This window comes from Numenius arquata, chromosome 1 (assembly GCF_964106895.1).
Source record: "Numenius arquata chromosome 1, bNumArq3.hap1.1, whole genome shotgun sequence".
Classification (NCBI taxonomy): Eukaryota; Metazoa; Chordata; class Aves; order Charadriiformes; family Scolopacidae; genus Numenius; species Numenius arquata.
The window spans coordinates 54,713,844-54,740,152 of NC_133576.1; the positions used below are offsets into that span (position 1 = coordinate 54,713,844).

General features: G+C 38.9%; 1 protein-coding gene across 1 annotated transcript in view; it reads right to left on the reverse strand.

The window, feature by feature from the left end:
- Positions 1 to 2,498: 2,498 nt before the first annotated feature.
- The window catches only part of PHEX (phosphate regulating endopeptidase X-linked), a 105,641-nt gene continuing 81,830 nt past the window's right edge, over positions 2,499 to 26,309 (reverse strand). The window contains exons 16-22 of the mRNA XM_074148559.1: positions 16,784 to 16,838; positions 13,506 to 13,573; positions 11,412 to 11,542; positions 8,347 to 8,412; positions 8,113 to 8,217; positions 6,169 to 6,245; positions 2,499 to 2,601 (exon numbers count right to left, since the gene is read on the reverse strand). Coding sequence (XP_074004660.1) covers positions 2,499 to 2,601; positions 6,169 to 6,245; positions 8,113 to 8,217; positions 8,347 to 8,412; positions 11,412 to 11,542; positions 13,506 to 13,573; positions 16,784 to 16,838 — 605 coding nt within the window. The remainder of the gene's footprint in view (positions 2,602 to 6,168; positions 6,246 to 8,112; positions 8,218 to 8,346; positions 8,413 to 11,411; positions 11,543 to 13,505; positions 13,574 to 16,783; positions 16,839 to 26,309) is intronic.

Sequence of the window (26,309 nt, forward strand, 5' to 3'; positions counted from 1 at the left end):
CAGCAAAGGTTCCCCAAACTGGGATACTGCCATTGAATGTGCTGGTCAGCAGCAAGGAGTTCTGGTTCACCTGGCAGCATGTAAGGCCCCTGTCAACTGCTAAACCAGGGTACAAAATCTGGCCATGCCCTCTCTTCCTCCCTTCTAGCGCATTGTCCCCAAACCCTCCAGCTCCCTGCCATCTCCCTAGCCCAGGACGTGGCCCCCTGCATGCTGCAGGAGATGCCCTAGCAAGGATGAGACAGTTTTGCAGTGGTTCCTATGCTGTTGGGAATATGCATACCACAGTTCAAAAAATCCTTGATATTAAACATGAAAGACCTGAGCTTAGCAAGGAACAGCAAGAGTGATGTTTAAGGCAGTGAACATAAGGCGTTTTAGAAGAAATCACTGTCCAGTACAGAGAAACAACCCCATAAGCCACAAAATGGCAGAATCTGTCCCACTGGAAAATAACCATGAGAGAGGAGCTCTCGTAAATGCATCTCTGACCTGAGAGATAAAATTAGAAACCTCAGAGCTGACTGTTGCGAAACTGGCTTTGCACAGTCCAATAAATTAGAAAGTTTAGATAAGTGTTTGAGTTGTTGTCCTGACTTTTCTGAGGACAACGACCGTATTGGTACTACCTTTAATGGGGCCAGAGTGTCACCCCTGAACTTTGTGCTGTTGATCCAAAGCAGCCAACATCAAAAGCTGACTTAAGGGAAGCAAAAGTGCTCTTCCTCTTAAGAAAACTTTGACTTTTTCAGGGAAAAATTGAAAAAAAAAAGAAAGTTCTGGTCCCAAACCACAATATTTTGTTTCTAAGAAGTGGAAACAGTGTCTTGAGTTCAGAAGTCTCTGAATCTTCCTTCTCCCTGGAATGTAGCTTAAGGGTCTATCTCCTTCCATAAATTATGTTTCCTTGATGTTCCCCTTATAAAGAAACATAGGAAACTAACCCTGCTTGCAAAAAAATAGCTTCAGTTGAACCTTCCTCCACCTTGATGGTTGGAAAATATTTGACCAATCTTTGTAAAAAATGTTTATCTTATTAACATTTCTATACCAATAAAATAAAATTTAAGCAGATAGAAGAATTTATATATTTTTGTATATATATATATAAAAGTATATACACACAGAGACATATATAGATTTGCAGTAATTAAATCAGTCTAAAGAAACTCTTTCTCTATTTGAAAAAACTCCACCATGTAAAAATGAATTAATGCACAAGGTATAAATAAATACCAGTTAAATATGTATCTTTCTGATGAGGAAGAAAGGGCTGGGGTTTTGTCCCCATCTCCCCATTAGTAATAGTTATGCATTAAGGTTTTTCTGCTACAATAAAATATATATTTTTTATTAATATATTTTGAAATTAAATCAAATTAAAAACTCAACTGGCCTGCGTGTATACTGTATTTTAAAGTCCTTTACTCCTGAATTGCTGTTTTCATCCCGACAAGTCAAATGCTGCTGGTACTCTATTTTTCAGTCACATATTCTTCTTTCCTTAAAATCATAAGTCACCCTGGCCTGTCCAGAACATGAGGACAAACATTGCACACTATGTACATTCCTCTGTAAGACCCAGACATTAAGAAACCCCTAAACTAAAACTGGTATTGTATTTCAGGCTTAAAATAAATGTAGGTGAAGCTACCTTCAGCACAAGGTAAAAATCACCCCTTGGGAAAAAAACTGCCCACACTGTAAGCAGGAATAAGTGCTGTAATATTTCTGGGTATCATGGTGCTGGGAATTCCCTCTGCAAGCCTCTGATTTTCACCATGCATTGATTTTTATCAAAAGCTGTTCTAAAATTAGAAAAGGCCAAGATCTGAAAAGTATCCTTTCTGTTTAGTCTTAGCAGATGGAAACCAGGAGGTGCTTTCTCAGCTTGAAACTGTTCTAAAACCTGAGGCACTAATCTGACATATTAAACCGAATTTATATAGTCTTGTGTCTTTACATCATGCAACATCATTTATGGCATGCTGGGCAGTGACAGTTTAAGTTATGAAAATGCTGTAGCACACAGCAGATCAGAGCTGACTTTATAGCAGGTCTCATGAATTTCTTCATCCAGAAATTTTGTGTGGGAACATTCTGCATAAGAACCCCTGCAGGGCAATAGATTAAAACTGGATTTTAGCATTTACCTTGTGCTCAGCTATAAATCAGGAATTAGAATTTATAATGGCAGTTATCCATCAACAGCGATGCAACTGCAAATGAACAGGAGTAGCTTTATGGGTAAAAAGAGTTCATTTTTATTATTATTATTATAGAAAATCTATCCTTTGCTCCTATTTCAAAAGTTTCTAGGCTCTGGATAGAAAGTGATTAGATCCATGCAGGTTATCAGCATGGATAAGGAAGATGCATTTGAAGTAACACCTCTCCAGATTGCAGAACATTATTCTGAAACTCTAGCAGAGGGCTTGAGCTCAGGTGCAGCAATTCACATTGCAGACCCCTCTTGACAGAAGACCTGGAAGGGACGTCTACCACAGCCGGCAGGATTCTGCCCCTCGGTTCATTGTCGTGTTTGTTGGGCAATTGAAAGCTCTACGGAACTCTTCAAAGTTGCTCATGGCACCGATAACTCTGCAAAGAGAAAAAAGTGATTGATGTGCAGGTTGCCTGCTGTTAAACACTACAGGCCTGTAAGTGTTTCAGGTTGAGTTTTCAGGCTTCCCACGTTGTTTTTCCACAAATAAAACAAAAAAGTTCAGAAGGACTCCCATTTAAAGTTAATCAGAAGACAATCTTGTTTCATTTGGTGCTTTGAGAAGAATCTTACTTTACTAGAAACTCAACCCAAAACCAATTGCATTTTGGGGATACTATGTCATTTAGAACAATTTTGTAATTAGCAGCAAAGGTGGGAGATCAGCGATAGCCTTGCATGGTGGAACCCTTCTTCCAGCAGCTGCCAAAGAGATGCAGTCCAGCAGACAGGAGCATGTAGGCACATGGTTGTGCTGGAAGGGATTTGATTTGGCTCATGCCAGCCAGATTCTTGTAACAACACCCTCTGCCCACCCATGTACAGACACGACCCTGCTCCCTGGGACTTTGCAGCCTGAAGCTGGGGGGGAGTCAGGCAGAGCCTCTCGTCAGCCAGCTCCACCTTACACCCAGGAGCATCCCAACTCCTCAGATATTCTGGAAATCCATTTTCTGAGGCTTCTGCTCTAACTGGCTCCCAAGATCTCTTGCTTCCACCACAGATGGTGTGATAGTGAAAGAGCAGCTCATCCCTGCCTCACACAAGCTAGACAATGTGTCTGCATCCCAGACTGGCACCTTCAAGCACAGGGGAAGAGCTCGCTCTTTGTGTGCAGTTGTCCTTGGCTCCTGATTTCGTGTCTATACTATTTAATGTTGTCAGAAATTATTACTTTACCATTGCTAGATTGGGATTGCATTGTTTGCTGATTTTTCCTATGCTTTTAAGCCTCTTGGAACTTACTAACCTGAAATTTGCAATGGTATTAAAGTAAACCGCATCCTGAGTTAAAAGCAGAAAAGTATCTACTGAGATATTAACGGTTTGTCTTTCCACCCTCTTTGTTATACAGTGGAAAGGCATTTTTCTCCATTGCAGACAATCAGATTCTCAGCATAGCTCAGCATGGCAGAAAACATTGTTATTACATTGATTAGACTTTCTGTGGGTAAGAAAATTTGCACTCAGCTGGCACAGAAATGGCTAAAGGTCAGTTTTGTAGGGAGAATTACAAAATTATGTTAGGCTTCAAATAAGATATACAGCTTTACTGTAAAAACATTGCAAATACATGTTCAGGGACTGGAACAGCAAGCGCTGGTCACGCAGAACTGCTGCTGAAGTTGGTGGGAGCTTTGCCTGCCATGACAGGGATTTCACTCTGAAACCAGCATTTAAAAATAGAAAAGGCCAAATAGGAAATACTGAAAATCTGCCAATTGAAAATAAATAAAACCAGAATGTAGCCAGCGAAAGACCTTCATGTGTCCATGCACATGACTTTTCTACCCATGGTTTGATATTGCTATGCATTGACTCTGGAATCAGAGTGGGCTGTCTGGATTTCATCCCATTGCACTACAGTAGAGACACCTTCCCCTGAACGGGTCACCCTGGGCTCCCTTGGCTGTCAATAGAAAGATGTACTTGCAGAGTCTAAGTAATCCAATTTTGTTACTTACAGAAGGATATACATACATATATATACACACCCACTTTAAAAATGCCTATTCTCTGTGAAGAGAACCGGGGTGACTAGCTCAGATGTACACACATCTCAGATGTACTCAGGATATGCATTGTTCACTTCTACCATCTTTTATAGTTACTTTTTATAATTACTTTAAAAAGGGCTATTTGGGCTTTTTGGATAGCAAGAGCTGTCAATGTAGAAAACAACTGTACTGCTGTCATACTCATAATGGTCTGGGGACATAAATGAAGCAAAGTTGGGGAAAACAGAAAATATAATTTGTTAACCCAGTTGATATGATTTGCAAGAAAAGACAAGCACCACAGTTTCTCTTCAGGTCTGAAACAGAAGCCTGTTCTGAGTACCTCTCATAAAAACTAAGAAGTTTTGTCTGTATTTTCTAAACCCCAAATTTATCTAACCTTCTCTGGAATTTTCTTTCTTAGCCCGATTCCTCTATGAGTTTTTAACTCACGAATGCTCTATCCCCAGGCTTCACTGTATATTTTGTGATTTGCACCATCTCATGGGAATGTAGCTATGTAATGATTCAGAATATATAAATATACAAATACATAAATTAATCTGAGGACTTTAAAAGGCAAGAGATGGTTATTTTACCAAAATCTTAACAAGGGTAGGAATATAAAAAAATATTAGCCTTATACTCCTGATCTCATTGTCATGATGTATTTTCAATTGTTAAAAGGCATGCAGATTTGCATACCGCACTAGTTTTACACTAGCTAGCTGGTGTAACAGGTACTGTAAAGGTACAGTAGTGTAGGTTTCAATGCAGAATATAGAAGTCTACCAAGACCAAGCATACACATCTGCAATGCCAGCTTATATTAAATTTGTGTCATTACATTTCTAGTTCAATTATTTCTTAACCCATTCTGGTTATAAATAGCCCAAGGTGTTATGCATGCCGTGTTTATATCTTCAGCTTGGCATGGTTGTGTATGAAGCATCCTCACAACTCCCCTGTGAAGGAAGTGTTGTTATTTTTAGTTTACCAAGACATAACTGAGGCAAAGGGGGCTCGTCACCTAAATTTAGCCATGGAGAAGGTGGGATCCCAGCTCCCTCTTTAATCAACAGAAAGCGGTAGGGATCTCCAGAAGGCAACTAATCCCATGTATGGGAGACACCTCCATTATCAATCAGCTTGTGAAGTTAACATCCTTCCCCCAAGTACAGAGGTAATGCAGCACTTGACTAAGGACAAACACACAATTCTTAGTTAAGTAAATGCAATGGACATGAATCCCAACACAAAAAACTTGCTGTTGGTCACAAAAACTCTGTAGAGATGCAGAGTAATAAACTCTGTCTTCCTAATTCTTATGAAGTCTTTAAACCTTCCTCCTTTTCCAGACTTTTCTTCTTGAGGTTCGGTGGTGTCTGTGGTTAGCAGAGCCTGTGGGAGGCCTCTGGGGCAAGGACACAGACATGCTGTTACAGCTGGACCAGCACAGCTCCTTCAAGCAAAGTGTCTCTTGAAGGGCAAATGAAGAGTTCAATCTTGAACTGAACTTACAGGGCATGTTTTGCCTTGCATTATCAATATAAATCAGAGTGCTCACTTTAAAGCTTTTTGTGAACTCGGGCAGATTAAATTAAGAACCCTCCTAATATTCATTGTTTTCTAAAGTAGAATTGCATAGGAAAAAATCTGATAGACATTTTAGATACTCAGGCCATGATTGTAGAACATTACAGGGATCAGAGTGTGTTCTGGTTCAACTGCTTTTGAAGGTAGATGCAAGCCTCTCATTTTTACAGAAAAGCATTTGTAATAGTGAAAGATAAGCTAATAAAACCAGTTCAATTTCAATCTAAGCCAAGAGCACAGTCCAATTTTGTGTTTGCTCTTAAACCCCTCTTAACATGCTAAATTTCTGCACTTGTGTGCTGCAGTGATTGATTCTCTATGTACACTGAGTAAATACATTATTTGCTCTACCTGAACTGAGGTGGGCTGTGAGCTCCCATGTATATTTGCTCTCTCGCAGATTCTGGTCTAAAGGAGTTGCATCTTACCTAATAAGAGACAAAAAGCAGAAATAGGCATGTTATCAGGGATAACTTTGGAAGTAAAGTAGAACGTAATGTCACTGTTCTTAAGATGTCTATGACTTACAGAATGCACAAAATGGAAAGACACCACAAACTCCTATTTTGTTTCATCTCTGCTAACTTGCAGTTTTCTGTTGGTGTATTCTCTTGTTTTTCAAATCTCTTAATAGATCCAGTCTCCACCCACTGTTATTCTCCACCCAGTCATTTCCATCACCTAATCATAGTCACTTTACTAGCTCTTTTATTGACATTCTCTATAATGGTATCTTGCTTTTCAGCTTGGGCTGCAGCTTCTGATGCCTTAACAATTACCAAGCACACTTCTTGGTCTCAAACCTATGTAATGTGTATAAAAGGTATATGTAATGATGCTTATTATCTCTAGAATTGCAGCTATATTACCTGACACATTTATTCCATGTTGGAATGTCAGTTTCTTTTGAAATTACACATTTTTCAAGTTTCTATCAGTGGTCTGCATGCAATTCATCATTCCTGATATGATACTTGACCCAATTGTAACGGACCACAAAACACAGTACAGAGAATATTAGCACAACTGAATAATCCCTCTTATCCTGTATCCATTGCATGAAAAATCTCATTTAAGCAGCCCCTGCCTTACTTGAGCCCATGTTGAATATTTCCTATCGAGAAAATCCTTTAGGTCAGACTGCCCATAGGATACGTGGACTTCAGAGCAATTCTGTCTGGCTGAAAAGAGCCCTGGCAGTTTGAATGAGTCTCTTTAGTGCCTTGAGCTCTGTGGAAACAGGCTGAGCTCAAGGGTACCTGGCACACACTGCTCTCACTGTGCATGTGCCTTCCCTCAGAGGGTCCACTGGATGTACAGTTCCTGCAGCGGTTCTGTAAGACCCCCAGATCTTCCCTATTGCTTCAAGGCTTTCCTGGGGAAAAACTGTGAAAAAAACTGTGACAGTGTGAAACTCAACTCAGCATAAACAACCAAAGTGGAGTCTTCTCATTGGTCAATGTTGTCAAACTCCAGTGGCCATAGACCCATCTACTGCTACACTGATTCTTGGCAAAGAAGTGATTTTTCAGTCAGGGTTGGTTAATAAACATTGGTTGCATTGGGTCCTGTTTCTTCAGTTTCTTTCAACTGGTGGGCAAAGTTTTATAGCTCAGCTTTTACTTCTCATGTAAGCAGTTTGTCCCAACTCTTTTAACCAAATAACTCATTTCTGATGATCTATATGGTCCCTTCCAACTCTAAAAAAAATTCAGTGAAATTCAGTGAAATTCAGTGATTCTCTCCCTTGTTCTACATGTTTTTCTAAAAAACTCACATCCCCTATCAAGTTTTACTACAGCGTATTTAATGTACACAAACAAAGATTGGAAAAAATAAAGATTTTCTTCACTGCTGTTTAGTTTCTCTGAACACACTCAGTAAGGAACGGTGGTGGTACATTTGCAACAGCAGTCTGTCGTGGGAGCGGTCAGAAACTGCTGCATATGACAAGCACCAGAAAACTGGGAAGCTAAAATGGAAAGAGGTTAAAAAGTCAATAAGCGCAAGAAGAACCTTGCAGTGGAGGGAAGCGGCAAGAGGAAAGAAAGCTGCCATGACAACACCGTGCAAAACCAAGAATAATTTCAGCAGTTCTGGCACCATGGCTAGACAGATGATGTTGAAGAGAGAAAGAGAAAAGAACTTATAGTCCTGGGAGAAGAAGTCTCTGCCTATACCCTTAAAAGTCTGGGTTTTGCTAGTGTAGATTGTTGAAACAAAGAAGTCTCATCTCTGCACTATAGATTGTGCAGGTTAGTAGATGGGGACTCAGAAAACATTTGTACTACTCACGTGGGCATAACTCAGAAAGAAAAGCTGGTTGTGTGTGAACTCAAGGCCTGGCAATAAAGGCTCTTCTTCTCCTCCCCTCTTCTCTGAAATCCATCTCCTGTATGCCTGATAAGAAAGAGATACTGAGTGCCTTTCAGTGACTTGGAGCCTAACCACAGCTTTTCCTTTTTTCTTTTTTCTTTTTTTTTTTTTTTCCAAATAATTCTATGTTTCAGGTATTTTTAACCTACTTACCCTGAAAGCCTCTCGCAAACCTCCATTATCGGCAATGTTTTCTGCCAAAGTCCTCTTGCCTTTCACCTGGCAGAATGAAAGAACATCAATCATTTGGCCCATTTCTGAACTTCCTTCTTGATCAACTTCAAGAAACAGAGGTAAAAATAAAACAAGACGAGAACGATCTCAGCCATTTTCAACCATCATATCTCTGGTTAAGAAAATTGGGTTTAAATGTGAAAACTGTCAGTAAACAATCCTCTGTGACAAGTTATCTTGGCTCTGGTCCTAGGTCTCTGTAGCACAAAATGTAGTAGTTAAAATGCACTCAAGAATCCAGTCTCTGACCTTTGATCTAAGCATCACAAATTTTCCCCTGAAGCCGGTTTTTCTCTGGTTATGTGTGAGATCCAGTAGCCCCTTTCTTAAACTTTTATCTAAAAGGTTATATTTGTTTCTCTACATAACTCTTTATATACTACTGGGATGCTAAAATAACTTTTAAGTCATAACATAAAACAGTGTAATTAAAAACCAACGTCAGAGACAGAATTGAAATTGATAGTATATTCAGTGCTCTAAAAATATCTGTGAAGGAGATTCATGTTGCTTTTCTCCAGTATTGATTCCAAGAGCAAGAGCAACAAGAATAATTTGCGAGAAGTGGTGCTATCTAAACTTTATGAAAAAGCCAGTCTGCTGGTATCACAAAGTGCAATATCATTATGAAGAAATCCTCATTTCTGCAGATGCAGCATTCTCTCTGATCACCCAGCCTACTAAGGTCTTAGTGGTACCAAACTGTATTTGTAATTAAGCAGTTTTACTCTCTGCTATGCCTTCAATGAGCAAAGTAATTGAGCACTGTTTTGAGCAGAGCTCTGAAGGTCAATGTTGTCCTGCAACCTCCGATGACAGGCTCTCCCATGCTGCAGGGAGGAGTATAAGGGTGCCAGGACCTACCTCAGTTTCAAGTTAGTAGAAGAGGAGAAAATGGTGGAGAAGGGGTAAAAGAATCTAGGGGTTACCCAGGTACATGTGCACAGCCCCACCACACAGTGCAGACGAGATCCTGGATGGGACTCAAGGCAAGGACCTCGATGCTTTGGGTCCAATGTTACACCCAAGGGTGTAACAAAGGAGAAGTGGGAGCAGTAGAGGAAAGTGCATCCCCTTCCTGACAGCCCTCCCTCACCTCAGGAGGCTGGAGATGGAGGTAGGAGAGAGACTTTTAGGAGAAAAGGTGTTGGGACACCAGCACACACACTAGCTGCCTTTTTTTCTAGCCTACCTACTCACAGATTTTTCTTGCAGTGGGCTTGTGAAGTAGACTGATTTAGAGCATAAAATGAGAGCAACCTAGCAGTGGCACTTGGGCCATAGGTCATTTTAATAAGTGGAAGAAGTCTTTCCACTGATCTCAGGCAGCTCTGGGTCAGGTATCTGAGACTACTCTGTGCAGACAGTTCGTGACAGGGCTCAGGGAACACGATAAGACCTTTATTTGATCAGATGACTTTATGTGATTACTGCATTCTGAAGCTATTTCTATATCCACTTTTTCTTTCATTATGCTTCTTTTTGGGAGACATTTTTATCATAAACTGAATGAGAAAGATTAGTAAATAGGTTTCCTGATCTATGTGAAATATTCATACAGGGTAAAAAATCTGCAGAATATACAAATATTGATGTAAATGACAGGCAAAAAAAAAAGCTCTTTGCTTGCATACGTCTTCATACAGAAACTATAAAATACAGCAGAAAATTCTCAAGATTCTTCTTTTACCCTCTAAAAAGTGCTTTAGATTATCCTACAGAAATAGGAGGAAAAAGCCTTACAGATGGCAAGGCTGTAGGTAACAGGATCTCTCTAGTAAGCCCATCCACCAGCATCAAAGGCTGTAGCTACCCTGGAGGGGAAATTCAGATCTACCCCATCTCAAGAGAAGGTAAAAGGGGTGGCCAAGCCAATGGCAGGAGCATGGGAAGGACTCAGTCACATCCTTGGGGAAGTTTTTAATGACTTTCTTTAAGTTGCATTTTTGTATTGACAGTTTCTGTCCTACAGATATTCAGAAATGAGCCTGAGAATTTTTATTTGTAAATTAGCTTATATGAAGCATTTCAAGTCTGAGTTGCTGGACTTCAGACTGGACTACAATCTGGCCTTGTTATCTCTGAGGCTAATACAAACAGCCTGGGGAAAGTGTTAAAATTATTGCTAAGCATTCAGTGTGACATCTCTATTCTTAAAAGGTAAAAACATAACTGTATTTCTGATTCTAAAATGTAAGTAGAGGTGGTAGAATTGAGTAGGGGGCGTGGTATGTGTCTTATCCTGAAAATTAAGATTAAAATCATGTCCCAGCCAACATTACTGGAATTTTAGCTATTGATTTCTGAAGGTCTGGCATTTATCCTATTTATCCTTCATTTTGGACACTTACATAATGTGTGCACTTTCAGGGAAGCCCATAGCTCTGATAGACAATGAAACAGAAACCATTTCCTTGCACTTTCTTCCTCAGTACTTTTCTATGAGCTACTGCTATCCTACTCCCTTCATTTGAGATACAAATTGGGTCTGTGTGCACACATGAAGAAATAGCAAGAGTTGAATGTGAAATAAAGTAGGGCTTATGCATCCATTTTATAGCTGTAATAAATAACAGGCAGAATTGCTAAAGGAATCTATAAAACATGCTATTATATTCTTCTTTTTAAAAAGAGTGGCTGCTCAGTTTTCATTACAGACCTCATCTTCAGAAGACTTTTAACATGCTCACAGTAATTAGACCAGCCCTGCTGAGTGGCTTCATCCTCTTTCTCCAATTCCAATACGATGTGATAGGCAGAAGTGATTTAACCCTGTCACCAGGGTATGGGTAGTGGTATTTGACTGGACTAATCAAATCTGACAGACAATTTTTATCACAATTATTCACTTCAAAAAATGATTTGTTGTGAGAAATGAGGTTGGTAGCTTAATGACCCAATATGTTGGAATTTATAAAAAGAAAACTTTAAACCTCTCCCCAAACTAATGCACCACTGCTTTCAATCACTGTTGTTTTACATACATGTAGGCCAGCTCTCTTCCAGTAGTAATTGCTGTATTGATTGATCATGCATTTTGTTTTCTCTTTAAATTTTTCTTCAGATTCAGTTGTCCACCAAGGGTCTAAATTTCCATTTTTATCGTATTTTCGACCTTAAAAGAGAAAGAAAACAAATGTTTTTGGAGGACAAAAACCTCTGCTTTTCCAGTTTTGGAATCTATCACCAGCACAGAAACGAAAGGTGAATGTACTCATGCAAGTGTGTGTACAAAATGGATAAGATCAGTGAGAAAAATCTTGACCTGACTCAAGTCAGCTATAAAAAGCTGGCATTCTATTTATTGCCATATTTTCCATTTTCAGAAAAAAACCAGTAATGACTAATGAGTTCAATAGTACATTTTATAATTACATAGCGTGAAAGGCATATGAGCTTTCTTGTAAGTATAATTGTGAGTATTTTTCATCCTCAGCCCATATGTCTTTGGTTCTGCAAACTTGAAGATAACTAATTTATTATTAATTAATTATATGCTTCACCAGAAAAAAAAAATCTGTTTCATGAAAGTTCTGAAGTTTCCATTCTTTGGCTTGAAGCAAACCAGAACATTTGAACCTTATTCATGGAAGCAAAGAGAATGCATACATTCCATTCCCCAGGCTGATGGTTACAGCAGTGGCTCATAGAAGATTCAGCCTCTGAATAGAGGAAATAGAAATAACTAAATCTCTAGGGATTTTGTCTTCTTGAGCAAGGCAACATACAGGGAAAAAATAAAGAAATAAAAACATGGAAGAAAATATCTTCAGTACTTTGTAGCATGTCTCCTGGCTGCTCCCTACCTCTCTTTCCCTTAGTCATAACAAAGAATCAAATCACAGAGCATGGTTGCATCCATATGGGCAGCTAAACCTGCTCCGAAAAAAAAGTCCTAACTTGTCCACTTTTCTCCAGCAAAAGACTATATAAGACCTGACTGCCAGACTTTTACGAACATTGGGTCAGAACTGAAAACTAAGTCCAGGCCCTACACATCACACTGCAGGACAGAAAAATCAGCCAGTACTCACATGCTGTAATATTCTCTGTAGCAGGGTCTCTTAACCATGCTATGCTCAAATGAAGGTCAGTTCCAGAAGCCAAGTTTATCAAATCAAACTATCCACTCAAATACGTGGATGTACTTCCTACACCATAACCTGTACGATATGGAAGTGGGAGGGCAGATGGGAGTTTGTGAAGAAACATTTCACCACTCAGGAGTGCTTGCGTATGCAAAATGTTGTGGAGTGGCACCAACAGGACACAAGGTTTTCCTTTTATTTTTTAAAAGGTATTCAAAATAACGCAACATAAGCAACCTAATGCTAGTGAGGCAGCAAGCTAGAAGCCTGATTTTCCTTAAACTCCCCATATTTTCAGTGGAAAGAGTTTTCTCTAGACAGTGAGTCAAAGCAGGTTGTCAGTCAGACACTCAAAGTTGCTCCCTGGAGAAGCAGGTTCGTGTTTCTCTCTCTCCCTGCCTGCCCCTTGGGAGCCCAATTTTAAAGAGCACTTTACTGAGATAGCCAAAGTTAGATGGTGGCAATGCCCCACTCCACCTAGTTTTTCAGGACAGTTGGTTTGACATTTTCAGACTATTTCTTCTTCCTCTCTCTCTTTTTTTTTTTTTTTTTAAATATTTTGCAATACATTTTTTGTTCCACTTTTGTTCCAGTGTTGTATTTTAGTATTTGTACATAATTGTCTTTTGAAAAAAGTCAAAACTGAAAAGAAACATTTTCTTTGAAGTCATTTTTATCAATCAGAAGTTATCTCTTTGCCCTTTTCACTCCCCCAACCAGGATTTTCTGTATCTGTTTCTGATTTAGTTTCCATTCAAAATAAACAGAAAGTGTCAAACTTGTAGTGTTCCTTACCAAACAAAATCTGTTTCAGACAAGCAAGATTGTATGTAAATGAATAAAAAAATACAACTTTGTAGGTTTATTTCACACAATTTAGCACTGTTAAAAAACAAAACAATAAAAAAGTTAAGGCATATATGAGTTCGCTTTCTAATCTGCCAACTGTTAAAAAAAAAGAAAGTTATCGACATATGGACAAATACTCACCATTGCTGTCAAATCCATGAGTAAACTCGTGGCCAACAATTACTCCTATGGCACCGTAGCTTAATGACCTGCAACACAAAGAAGCAATGTTCAGTCATGAACATCAAAGGACAGAAGAATCAAACAGACTTCTACCTCAGGAAAGATCATTATTTATTTAAATGGGGGGAAGGGGGAGGAATGGGTCTAAAAATCATACCTGCACAATTTTGATTTAAAGCTGCTGAAAGTCTGAATGTTAAACTCTTACTCATTTAAAACCAACCTTTACTATAAAACCTTAAACAGCATTGTGATGGTTCACTCTTCTAACCAAATCTCTTATTAGCATCATATGAGCTCCAAAATGTCACCTTCAGCTGACTGCACTGTGTATATTCTAACAAGTTATAGGTGAAATTATTCTCTTAGCAGCATCACGAAAAAAAAAGGAGATCAAAGACTGAAATGGCTTCCATAATGCCAGCTCAAATCATTCTTCTCTGGCATGCAATACACAGACTTGCAAATGACTCACTCTAGTTTGTAAAGCATTAAATAGACCTCTCTTCTGTTTTAAAATGAGAGATCATACAATTTCCTTGCACCTGCACAGGAATAGGACATGATCTACAGTCAGGTCTAATGCACTGGAGAAACAGAATAGAAAGAAATATTTTGTATTCCTGATTGACAATTAATTATATTTTCCTCATTATATCCAAATAAACATGCAGGTGGGAAAAATAAAGTTGAAAGAAGGAAAGGTTCAGGGTTTTTTTTGTAGCAAATGCAGTGGTTATTGCAGGGGGAAAGTGATCTACTAAATGTATCTTTCATCTGTTAAGTTGTTCTTTGTGATTTTAATTATTTCAGTTATTGAGATATCATACTTCGAAGTAGCTTATAGTATTTCTAACACATTGTATTGAAATAGGAGAAATGCAGAGGGTTTTGAAGTAACATGTTATTACTGGACCTAATGATCCATAGCACACTAATTGCTCATCTCAGTCGTACCCAAAAAGTATTATATGATTTAATTCCCCCTGCTCCCATGATAACTCTTCACTTGTTTTTTTATTTCCTGAAAGGTAATTTGCATGTGATAAAATCTTCGCTACTGGGTTTTTTTTCTGTCATCCCCCCCCCCCCCCCCCCCCCGAGTATTATTATTGCAAACCTTCACTAAAAATGCTGGTTAAAATTATACATTTCAGCAACGAAAATATCATCCTTTTGTGTGACAAATTTGTAATCTTGTGTAGCACACAGTGATAATTATCCATACTAAATGTACTATGTTAGACTTGTTTTCTACATCTAAAGTCAACTGGTTACACAGGATCTTTTGCAGCTGGAGAAGTATAAAAAGAATGTCACAAAACATGTAAAGAGGTCAAGAAGAACCCATAAACCCTATTACTAAATACATCTTATTTTTCCTCTAAGATTCTTGGCCACCACAGGTGGCAGAGACAAAGAACAGGCTGGTGCCTGGGTGCTCCTAGCTTCAAAAGATGACATGAAGTTTGGGGTGAATTTTGGCCTTTACTTCTGTGAATCCCCTGCAGCATTTTGTCCAGTTCAACAACATCTTTGCCAGAAAAGCTTCTGACTGTGCTCATACTCCTCACTTCTGGGGCATGGCTAGATGCAGATGGGGGAGACTAGGTGCAGCCCAGCAGCTACCATATTAGAGGGGAAGTTTCTGGGACTGGGGAGGTTCAGAGGGCTGAAAGGAATCTACTGACTCAGGTAGTTTGAAGTGTCTATTTCAATACATCTGGCATTGAACACTTGTAACTATGAAAGATAGCATTTGAATGGTATTCTATTTCATGTACCGAGATGTAAAGTGATAACTTAGCTTCCCTTTATGCAAATAGATGCAGCTGTTGTATAGTGGTTATGCTGGAACCGGACATTAAAGCACCACTAAATGTTAAATATTTGCTAAATCAGATTTCCAGCAAGTGCTGATGACTTTTTGATGATTTTTCTGTTCCAGTGCCATGTTTCTTCTGTTTCTTCTAAGCAGACAGATAACAGACCCAGAATATTTCAAGGACAAAAGCAATCTGTTGTCTGATATAAAACAGCTACATTTGTTTACTAAATTTCATTTTGATACATACTCAAGCAAAACCAATTTAGGCTCAGGTAACCTTTAAAGAAGAGAAATGAGCAAAGTATAATTCTTTGAAAGAAACACAATTTTACCGCTGCGGCAGAAGGTCAAGGTACAGAGAAATCTCTTCAGAAAGCAAAGCTGGAAATAGGTCTGCAATATCCACAGCAGAAAATAAGTTCACCTTAACAAGAAAGGACTTTCTTCTATCCCCAATTACCACTTAGAAAGTCACCTGGCTCATAAGAATTCTCTTTGAATGCAAATTCATTTGTTCTTAAATTGAATGTGTCTCTGCATATATTGGCAAATTTCCTGTTTACAAGGACACATCCAGATTGGAAGATGGCAAACCCAAAATGTTTTAAAATTTTGATTTTTTTTTTAACAAAGATTTATTAAGGATACGTTACACCAGTGACTGGCTTTATATAAGTGCAAAATAACTTTCAGAAACTGCTGTCAGAAACTTTTCATGATCTTATCGTGTCCTAAAATAGAAAGTTATTGAACTACACAAAAGCAGTGATTTTTCAAAATTAAATATATGTGACCTATAATTATTCTTCCTCAGCCACAGTAGCACATGAGCAATCCCTTACGCACATGGAGATATTCTCATACATCTCGACAGGAACAGCTGAAGGCCCACTGTTAATCTTAGATATTAGCAGAAAGTGGACTATAAACTGATAATAAATGGCTTCTCAGGGTATTCACTTCTATTCAGGAAGTGTAGGTTACCTGATTTACAATTCGTTTTAATACCTACCATGTGCACACTGCTGCATCTGCATGCTATAGCATTGAAACACTTCCACTCAGCTGCACTTAATTAGCTATTCCTGTGAGAAATCAGTCATCAGTTTAAGACAACAGCAACACATACAGCTCTCAAGGGTAAGAAAAGTTATCTCACAAAGCAGCAGTTTTCAAAGTCTGGTTTTTCAACAGTAAAAGCAGGATGCAACACGGAAAAACACACAACCCAGAGGCCAAGCCTTCCCTACCGAAGGGCAACACAGTATTCCTGTGCACTGCCTATTGGTCTTCTTCAGCAGTGTAGCCATCTTCTCCATGCCCTCTTCTCTGTCTATATGTATTTCCAATATCTTTCCCCATTGTTCCTCATTTCTGGGTGTAAGAAGTTCCCTGGTGCAGTACTTACCTAGGATACTCTATTCCCCAAAAGAAAGGCTTTTGCAGTTCTCCTGCTGGGAATCCTGCAACAGCAAAAAACAGTGAGGTCCTTAGCTCAATACAGCTGAGTAACAGTCACAAGGCCCAAGGATTTTGCTAGAGAAGCTTTCCCTCAGGTGGTAGTTTCAGAATGCTGTAGAGAGGATCTTTGAGAAGAAGAAAAGATCCTCACCCCTTCAGGACCACAATGGCAACAAGATGCTTCACTTCAAGAATTTTATTTTCGTCTATGGCTACATGCATGTCTGTGTGTGTAAGTGCATGTGTTCCTGTGAATAACCACCCAGTATTTCCTGTGAAAAAGAAGAAAACTATTGGATTGCACTCAAATGTTGACAGGTCAACAGAGCAACAAGAAGTAGGAAATTGTTAGCGTAGTGAGGCTTCAGTGCAACAAGAGACACGTGGAAGTGATAAAATATAAGCCTAATTCTATATACTCTATGAAAATCAAAGGTAAATGAACATACTTATTCATTTTTAGTAAAGGAGAGCTATGGACTATTAAGGCTGTAAAGTCAGTCTAGCTACAGGAATTACCTGTCTGCTTCCGGTAGACTAACTAGTTGCCAAAAACCTGTCAGTGGAGACATCACTCTAGTGAGTAATGATCTGTTAATGTTGCACACAGGGACGAAAATTGTTCCTTAAATTCAAAGTAATAGGTCTATTTCTAATTCCTGGACAACATTTCAGTGCCCCGATTCTGAAGACAGTGAAGCTGAACATGGTAACAGTTTAACAGCCCAAAGAACTCTTAAATAAAACGGACAACTATGGTCAAAGTTTTGCTGGTGAAAAGTGGGCTCAAATGTGGAATTTGATGTCTCGTGTCAGGAATTTCCATCTATAAGGCATGGGCATACACCTTCTTTGAAGTTTACCTCACATGGACATCACCTTGTCAATAAGGAACCAGTTTCCTCGGGTGATCCACTTGCTTTCCCAGGAATATTTGCTTCAGCTTATGGGTCTTTTTCTAAGACATCACTTGACCACTCAAATCAAAACAAAAGCCACATTCACTTCATTCTGACCCTGTTCCAACTTTTTGTTGATAAATAGGACATGGATTTATCCCATCTGAGATAAATTGTCGGGCAAGATTTTTGTCCCGTACAACGTCTCTAAATACAAAATGCTGAGTATAAATCATGTCAAATGATGTGGCAAATAGTAGGTCCTCCTGGCATGCCCATCTGCTTTTTTCTGCTGCTCCTTCCTGGCTGCCTTGACTACTTATTTGCAATTAACTTACAAAAAGTGTGTTTTTCAAACTTATTATCTGAGTGTTTTTTTCTCTTGCTTCTCTAGATGCTGTTTTGTTTTTTCAAGCATGTTATCATTTACTTTTGCAGTGCTACAAAACACAATTGTACCAATGTCAGGGACAAAGTTTTCCTGATCTCTCTTTGCCTCCCAGCACACACAGAAGTATTTACTACATATGTTTTTAAACACCTCACAACAATGGTACACACACACAACCTGATCAAGATTGCTTGTTAGTAAACTGTTAAGAGCTGGAAATCTAGTCTGAGCTACATTGCTTGTTTACTTCCAACTATTGAACCTCAGGAAAGGTTTTTGGACATGCCAAGGAGACCATTTAATGAAGGATTCAATAGACTCCATTAACTCTGAACGATTCTCTTCGCCTAACAGCAGATGAGAGGAACTGTGGCCAAAATGAAGAAATGGGTTCATACTGAAGATGATATGAACCAAGGTAGCATAGTCACCCTACAAATCATGTTTAGGGATCACACGATCCTCTGTGCCTGTTACCACACCAAGAGGCTATCAAGATCTTGTAATCAGCTACAATTATTTTGTCCAGGTATAGACTTGTGTAGTGAATTTGCACTTGTCTGTGTGCCAGATAGAGGTAATATACATTATTTACAGTACACTAGTTGCAAACCTTCACTCAGGCTTACGCACCTAAGAAATATAATCTAAAGGTGTCTTCATAGGTCATTGCTGAAACACCATCAGATGTGAGTTAAGCCATGAGATAAAGTTTTCACTGAACAAGTGATGTGTGTGAACTGGAAGAAGATCCAATCCTGAATCCATACAACAGGTTTATAATTATTTTACTCAAAGTCAGGATCCATTTTAGGTAAGACATGCCTGAGCATAGAACTTGTTGAAGTGGTTTCAGCTTCTGGGCAGCTGTGTGAAACACCTTTGTAGTTTGATTGCACTAACAGAAGCAGGAAGTTCCAAAGCAAAGTTGGAAGACACCAGAATGCAATATATATTTAAGAAAAACCCAGGGAACTGGAATGTATTACCCACAATAGGATTTTTTTTTTCTTTTTTAAGAAAAAAAATTTACCTAGTTTTGAAAGTGATTCTTTGGCAGCTAATAAAGCAAAGGAGTCGTGTTCTCCAGAGTTTAGTAACACTAAATGAGGGAGGGTGCTTGTCCACTATTGCAATACTACAAGGAACAGATTCAGAGTTAGCAACACAGGGCATTTCTCTGTGTTGCCTCAGGCAAGCATCAACCAGATCATCTTTGGAGAGAATAAGGATAACAATGTCCTACACCTAGAATCTCCTTGAAATTATAACAGGAGATAGATCACCTGACAGTTTCTTATTTTGTGCTGTTTTAAATCCCTCAATTTAGGCAATTCCCTTGTGAAGTCTGTTTCTTGCTTGCTTAGCATATTGTACATAAAAGAATTCATAACAAAACTCAGCTCATAGTAGGCTGTAGAAGCAATAAATACTAATGAGATTATTTATATGCCACTGGAGTTCAAGCAAGCAAAGCACTGATCTGAAGGAGTAAGTCAGCCAGACTTCAGTTTCACGTCTTAAGCAATAGATACAGGCACTGAGAAGGTACTTTTAGCTAACTCTTCACCATAAATTTAGCCTAAAAATAGCCTGTAGTGCATCTTTTCATGCTTTCTCCCTCTACACAGCCCCAGAAGAGGGATATGGGCTGAAAGCCTCTCTGTACAATTTATTGCTAGTGCAGGCTTGGAGCCTACATTCACGGCCATTACTCACCAACAGTGCATGGAAAGAAAACTGTGATGTTTTATTACAGACCCTACACAAACCTATCTGCCATATGTAGGACCTGGACTTGTGGAATCTACCTTGCCTACTGTCTTACAACCTACCTACCTTTGAAGCAATGTCATCATAGAATGCAGCATCATTCTGAGATAGGCACTGCTGTCATAAGCCACAGGAGCACTGGAGGTCTGTGGGCAGCTGAGTTCAAGCTGTCACAGAACATCACTGATACCCTACATCCATGCATCTTACAGGTGGCAAGGTGGGACAGCCAGGCTACATCATCCTCCAGATGGACTTAGTGCCACTGACCACAACACTTTAGAGACCAGCAGTTCTGATCACAGCCCCTTAAGTCCAGCAGTTCAACCAGCTTTCATTCCACATGACTATTCACTTGTCTGGCTCATTATTCAGCGGTTTGTATTTGAGAACATTATGGAAGACAGTGCTGAAAGTCTTGCTAAAATCAAGATGAATCACATTCACTGCTCTCCCCTCATCGACCAAGCTAGTCATCTCATCACAGAAGGCTGATCAAGGAAACTGTTTCCAGGATTTACTCCATCATGACACAGGGACTGATGTGAGGCTGACCAGCTTCAAGTTCCCTGGATTTTCCTTCTTGAAGATAGGAGTGACACTTGCCTTCTTCCAGTCCTCAGGAACCTCCCCCAGTCACCACAGCCTTTCCAAGATAATCAAGAGTGGCCTGTCAATGACATCAACCAGCTTCTGCAGCACTCATACGTGCACCCTGTCAGAGCTCACGGACTTGTGTCTGCCCAGTCTGTTTAGATATTCCCTAACCTCCTCCTCCACTGAGTACCATAACTCATTTTTAAAGTGTCATTGAATAAATTCAGATGGAGATCTTTAAAGGGATAAGATATAAGCAGGAAACTAACTGCTGGTCAGTAAACAAAGGATATTAAATTTACAGGAGCAATTAAGCATGAAGACAACTAGGGTATTGGTTAGTAATCTGAAAACAGCACAAACATTTGTTTAAAATGGCTCCACAGACTTCTGTTTGGACAACTGAATCACTTCCCAGTGCCTTTTGAGATGACTTTGCATGTTGTCCTCCTTGGGCTTTAGCTGTCAGTCTCGATGGGCAAAGGTCTTCTGCAAGTTTTCTCAGATAGGCCTGACACAAGGAAACATATAGGATGCTGTAGAGCATCCCAGACAGCTTTGAGCACCTATATGTAGGTGATTAGGGTCAAACTCTTTGTCATAACATGGACCTGAAGCCTGCACTTAATTTCAAGTTTTATCTTGTGGACAAAAATGATAGAAAACATAAATTGTGTAAGGATAGAAAATACAAATTGTGTAAGGCACAGTAACTGTTTCATGCTATGCATGAATACAAAGCTTAACTTTCCAAGGAGCAGTGAATAAATTCATTAACAGATAAAGAGAAGTGATGATCCTAACGCAGAGGACTCAGTAGCCTCTGGTTCAATTCTTGGCTCAGTTTCTGCTTCCCCTGACAAGAGACTCTTTACTGCTCATGAAAAAGGGAGAACCTAGTATTTCCTAACATGAGTGGAGCAATTTGAGGAGAAATCTGAGACGGTTTAGTGAAGGGCCAAGGAATATTGTGTACTAAGGGACTAGGAAACCTGTGAAAACACCTGTTTTTACAAGAAACTTTAATCTTTATTTTCTAAAGGAAAAAACTCACCAGATTCTCCAGAAAAGAAAAAAAAAAAAAAAACAAAACAAAACAGTGAAAAAGTTCCCCTATTTTATACACTTACAGTTAAGAATTTTAGGAAGAAGAAAGAAAGAATGGATGTAAGGATCATGCATCATCTCACCTGTGACTGTAATTAAATAAATGAGAACACTGGTCATCGGTAAATAGGGAAAATTAAAAATGAGGGCTCACTTAAGAACACTTAAAGCTTACTTAATAACCGGGCTCAGAACGTGTTCAGTCCAAATCTGTTACATTCATTTACCTCCTGGAAACTAATGGTGCACTTGAAACTACTTCATCAATAACCTTCCAATTATTCTAGTTCTTAAGGGAAGAGAAAGTGCCCCTATGCACAGTCCCCTCATTCTTCCCTAGCCACAGCACCATGTGCTGTTTGCCAGCACTTCCCTGGCTCCTGGCAAGATAAGAGTTCTCCTTCACAACTCACAGCATCAGCAAGCTGCCAGCATCAATATCTGCATGCCGCTTTCTATAAAGATGATACTTATTGCTTAATATGAGCTCTCATCTGTGGTTTTCTCTATGGATGCTAATTCGAACATAATTTTAAAATTCTGTTTCAGATTGTATCTTCTTCCTGTAATATGTAATGAAGCCACTCTCGAAAGAGGCCTCTTGACTTTCACTAGAGAACTGCAGTACAAGCACAAATGACTTAGAAGCAGCGTTGGTATAAACTTAGAGAGATAATATCAACAGTAGCTAATTATCCAATACATCTATTCAAGCTTACACCTCATGAGTGTTGCTTATATTTGCCTCAGTTCACTGTAAATCTCCCTTTCATTACTGTTCACAACCCACAAACATTACTTTTTTGATATATTCTAGAGCCATACATATTTACACTTGGAAAGAAAATCAAATGCACCAAATGTCTAATGAGCAGTTCCCTTCTAACCTTAACATATTCAAGAGCAAATATTTTAGTGCTGTAATGAAATAAAACCTTTCCTTCAACAGAAGTATGCTAGCATACTTTGATCATCACTTGTATCTATATTCAGCACATATTTGCATGGTTGTTAATCTAAGACACTTTGAATTATGGAAAAAGAAGAAATAAATAAATAGAACTAATGTAAAGAGAACATCAGGGGTAAACTTGTATAATACGATAAATTGTATGTACTATATTTTTTAACTCTGCTCTTTGCTGCACATCTTACCTTGATACATCTACTTATTCCTTGTTTGGAGACACAGAATTGTTGGCCATTCAAATTATCAATAGTTAAGTAATGAAAATTAAATGAAACAATAGCAAACATAAGGATGTTTGCACTGAAGTGCAGCAAAATTTGTTACAATCTACTGCATATGCAAGTTTTGCTGTATTTTCCCAAAATAGAAAATTATTACATTTTCTAAATAATCTAGTTTCTACTTTTTATTAATTTTCACTTTTAGTGAAGAAAGACCTTTTCTTTCAAGTAGAGTAGTCAAGTAGTCAAGTTAAAACATTAACAGTTTCCCCATGTATGAAGACTCCATGGACTTGTGTGGAGATTGCAATGATTTCTTGTTTAATGCTTATGTCAGTGGTACAGACTACAGAAATAGAAGAATTTGTAATTCTTCCATCAGGAGAGTGCCAGAGACCACTCTGTGATCTGAGCACAGAAAACAAAAGCATCTTCCTGAAGTTCAGAAGTTATCAGGACCTCCACGTTCTCCTCTATTTCTGCAGGTACCTGATGAATCCATCATTCAAGGATCTGAAGTTGCTTTTTCTCTAAGCTTTTTCATGAAGCCTTCAGTGAATAAGCAAGTTGCTGTGGTTATGCTGATAACATCACACAGTACATTTCCATTGCCAAACTGAACGGACTTAATTTTTAGAATCAACTTTGAAACCAAGTATTTTTCATTCAATAGAGAAGCTGCTTTCCAGAAACAATTTCTATAATGTGTTTTAAAATTCTCATTACTCAAATTCTCCTTCTTAGTAAACTTATTTACCAAGACCAAAAATAGATGGGCCTTGAACACACCAAAGTCTAGTTTGCTCACTGAAGCGCAGGGGCACTCAAGCAGATGAAGAGCCTATCTGCTTCATTCTCTTATTTCCAGCAGTGATCAGTAGTACATGTGTAGTGAAAGAGTGTCAGGCACCTATCTGTGTGGTAATTCTTCTACTAGTATATCTTTCTACCTTCCAGCAATCAGTAGCAGAGGGACCTGTCCTCCTGGACTGAGCTTATACCTGTCTGTTCTTTTGTTCAGAACAGAACACCTTCTTTTCAGATTATTTGCTAATACGATGACCAGCACAGATCCTCATAATGCATTCTTCCAACTATTTTGAAAACAAGTAATTTGTTCCTACCTCCTTTTCTTATCTCTAATCAGTCATTAATTTATGAAAGGACCTTTTTCCTTGTCCCATGACAACTTCCAGTTAATAGCATTGGGAAAGAACCTCATCAAAGTGTTCTATGGAAATAAATGTAGTATATCAAGCACACTTACTTGCTTCCCAAATTTCAAAAAACTCTAATAGACTAAGAAAGCATGATTATTTTTCTAAAAGAAAAGCAAAAACCAAGCCACGTTGACTCTTCCCCATTATATCATATGCTTATTCATTCTCTCTTATTCATTCATGTTGCGGTCATGACCAGTTTCCTTCATATAGGGGCTAGAGTGACTTTTTATACAGATCTCTCTGGATTCTCTTTTGAAAAAAAGGATTTGACATTTGCCACGCCTATTCCTCCTGTGCTAAGGCCACTATAAGTGATAAACTATACATCAAAGCTGGTTGTTTGGCAATTTCTTGTCTAAGTCCCTTTGAAATACCTGAGAGAATATTATCTGGTCCTTATATTTGTCACAGTTCATTTTGTGAATGTCTTCTAAAGTACCTTCTATTGATGCTAAATTTGAAACACCTCCTGGGACTTACCTCCCATAAGAAAAAGCTCCAGGATAAGCTTCCCAAACTCTTCCAATGCAAAGAATTATATTATTTTAATGCCTTAGAGACTCACCTCCTTCAGTGTATTTGAAAAAAGGTTTTATTATTAGTTCTCATGCTCTTAGAAAGTTGGTCCTCAAAGTCTTCATAGGCTTGCTATATATTTGCTATATATAGGTTGTGGGCTTGCTTTATATACCTTACATTTAACTTGCTAGAGTTTATGCTTATTTCTTATTCTCAAATGACTCTCTTTTGTAGAATTTCTTTTCTGTTTTTTTAACTGGGCCTTTAAAAAGGCCACAGTTTCTGTAGATATTACTAGCCCCTACAGAACTTTCTATGGATTATCACTGAAAACATAGCTGCTAAGCAATAAGGTAATTACTGCTGGGTGTGAGATTTGCCCGGGAGATACATCACACAATACGAGTTTGCGATCTCGGTCTCCTACACTGCAGTTCTTTCCCAGCAGCTTTAACGTGAATTCAGACATGATGTGACAAATATTTATCAGCAGCTTCAGACCTGAGCATGTTCTTCCCACATCTCATGGGGCCTCTTCCCCTGCAAATCACACCAGCCAGCAGTGGAAGACTGTTTGTAGAGTGCTTTCCTCTGAGTCTTCCCTCCTACTGGGCATCATTTTTAGGGCATGGCCAGGGTGTTGGAACTAGATGATATTTAAGGTCCTTTCCAACCCAAACCATTCTATGATTCTATGATTACATTCGTACCTCTCTCTCTCTCTCTCAGGTAGGAGAGGGCTTCACCAAAATCCTTTTCCTCTTAAGAACAGCCCTAAAAGGACTGCATTATCCAAACTTCAAGGTCAGGTGCCAGCAGTACAAGAAGGTCAGCTGTTATGACAGAAAATACAATTGCCGCTACACCCCATGACTGATTGGTTACGTTTGACAGCTTTCTGCTTCGTGACACCATTAGACACAGCGAGTGTGAAATTTAGCGTCAGTAACTCCAGTCTTTGGTTCCAGGTTTCTCTAATGTGCCATGGCAGAGAGGGTGAGAGAGCTGAACCCTGCTGAAACTTGAAAGGGCCCAATATTGAAGAAGACATAACAGTAACAGTTCTCCTTTCGTGCTGACCGAGCTTCCCCTCCTTTCAAACAATAAATCTGAAGCAGCAGTGGTGGCCGGTGCTTTGTTCAGCAGGAGAAGCATCTGTCATGCTTCACACGTACCTCAGAGCTGTGATCAGCACAGGGAAGTGTGCCTCAAGTGCTCCCTCAGATGATCAACAAAAATGTGTCTGCTTAATGATGTCAGCCCTCTAATTAAGGTAGAGAGGTCTAGGCCTAGAACTAATTTTAATCAAAAGAACTGCTTAATTGTCATACTCATTTTACAAATGAGCGTACTTAGACATAAAAGAATTTAAGTGAGTAGTTTGAAGGCAAAAATTGTTTACAGAAATCAGTAGGAGCACCAGCAGACTGGAATTGCCAGGCCTCTGCTGTACCCCCTTCAGTTAGATACATTCATTTTGTGCCTTTCAAAAACTATTTTTCTGTGTGACCACAAGAGATTCGGAGAAAAAGGGAGAGTCAGTCAGTGATTTTTGACACACCTGTCCTCAGGGACTGAGACCATAGAGGTAATAACAGCCGCTTTCCAGACCCTGATGGTACAGAATGAGAATGGCTGATGTAACTTGAAAAGCTAATAAAGCCAAAGAGAAGTGTCAGGGTAAAGATAACACTGTTATCCACAGAAATACTGGTATACACTTTTAAAGCCAGGCAGAAATTTTGTATGCAAAGTCCATTAAAGCAAGTGGGA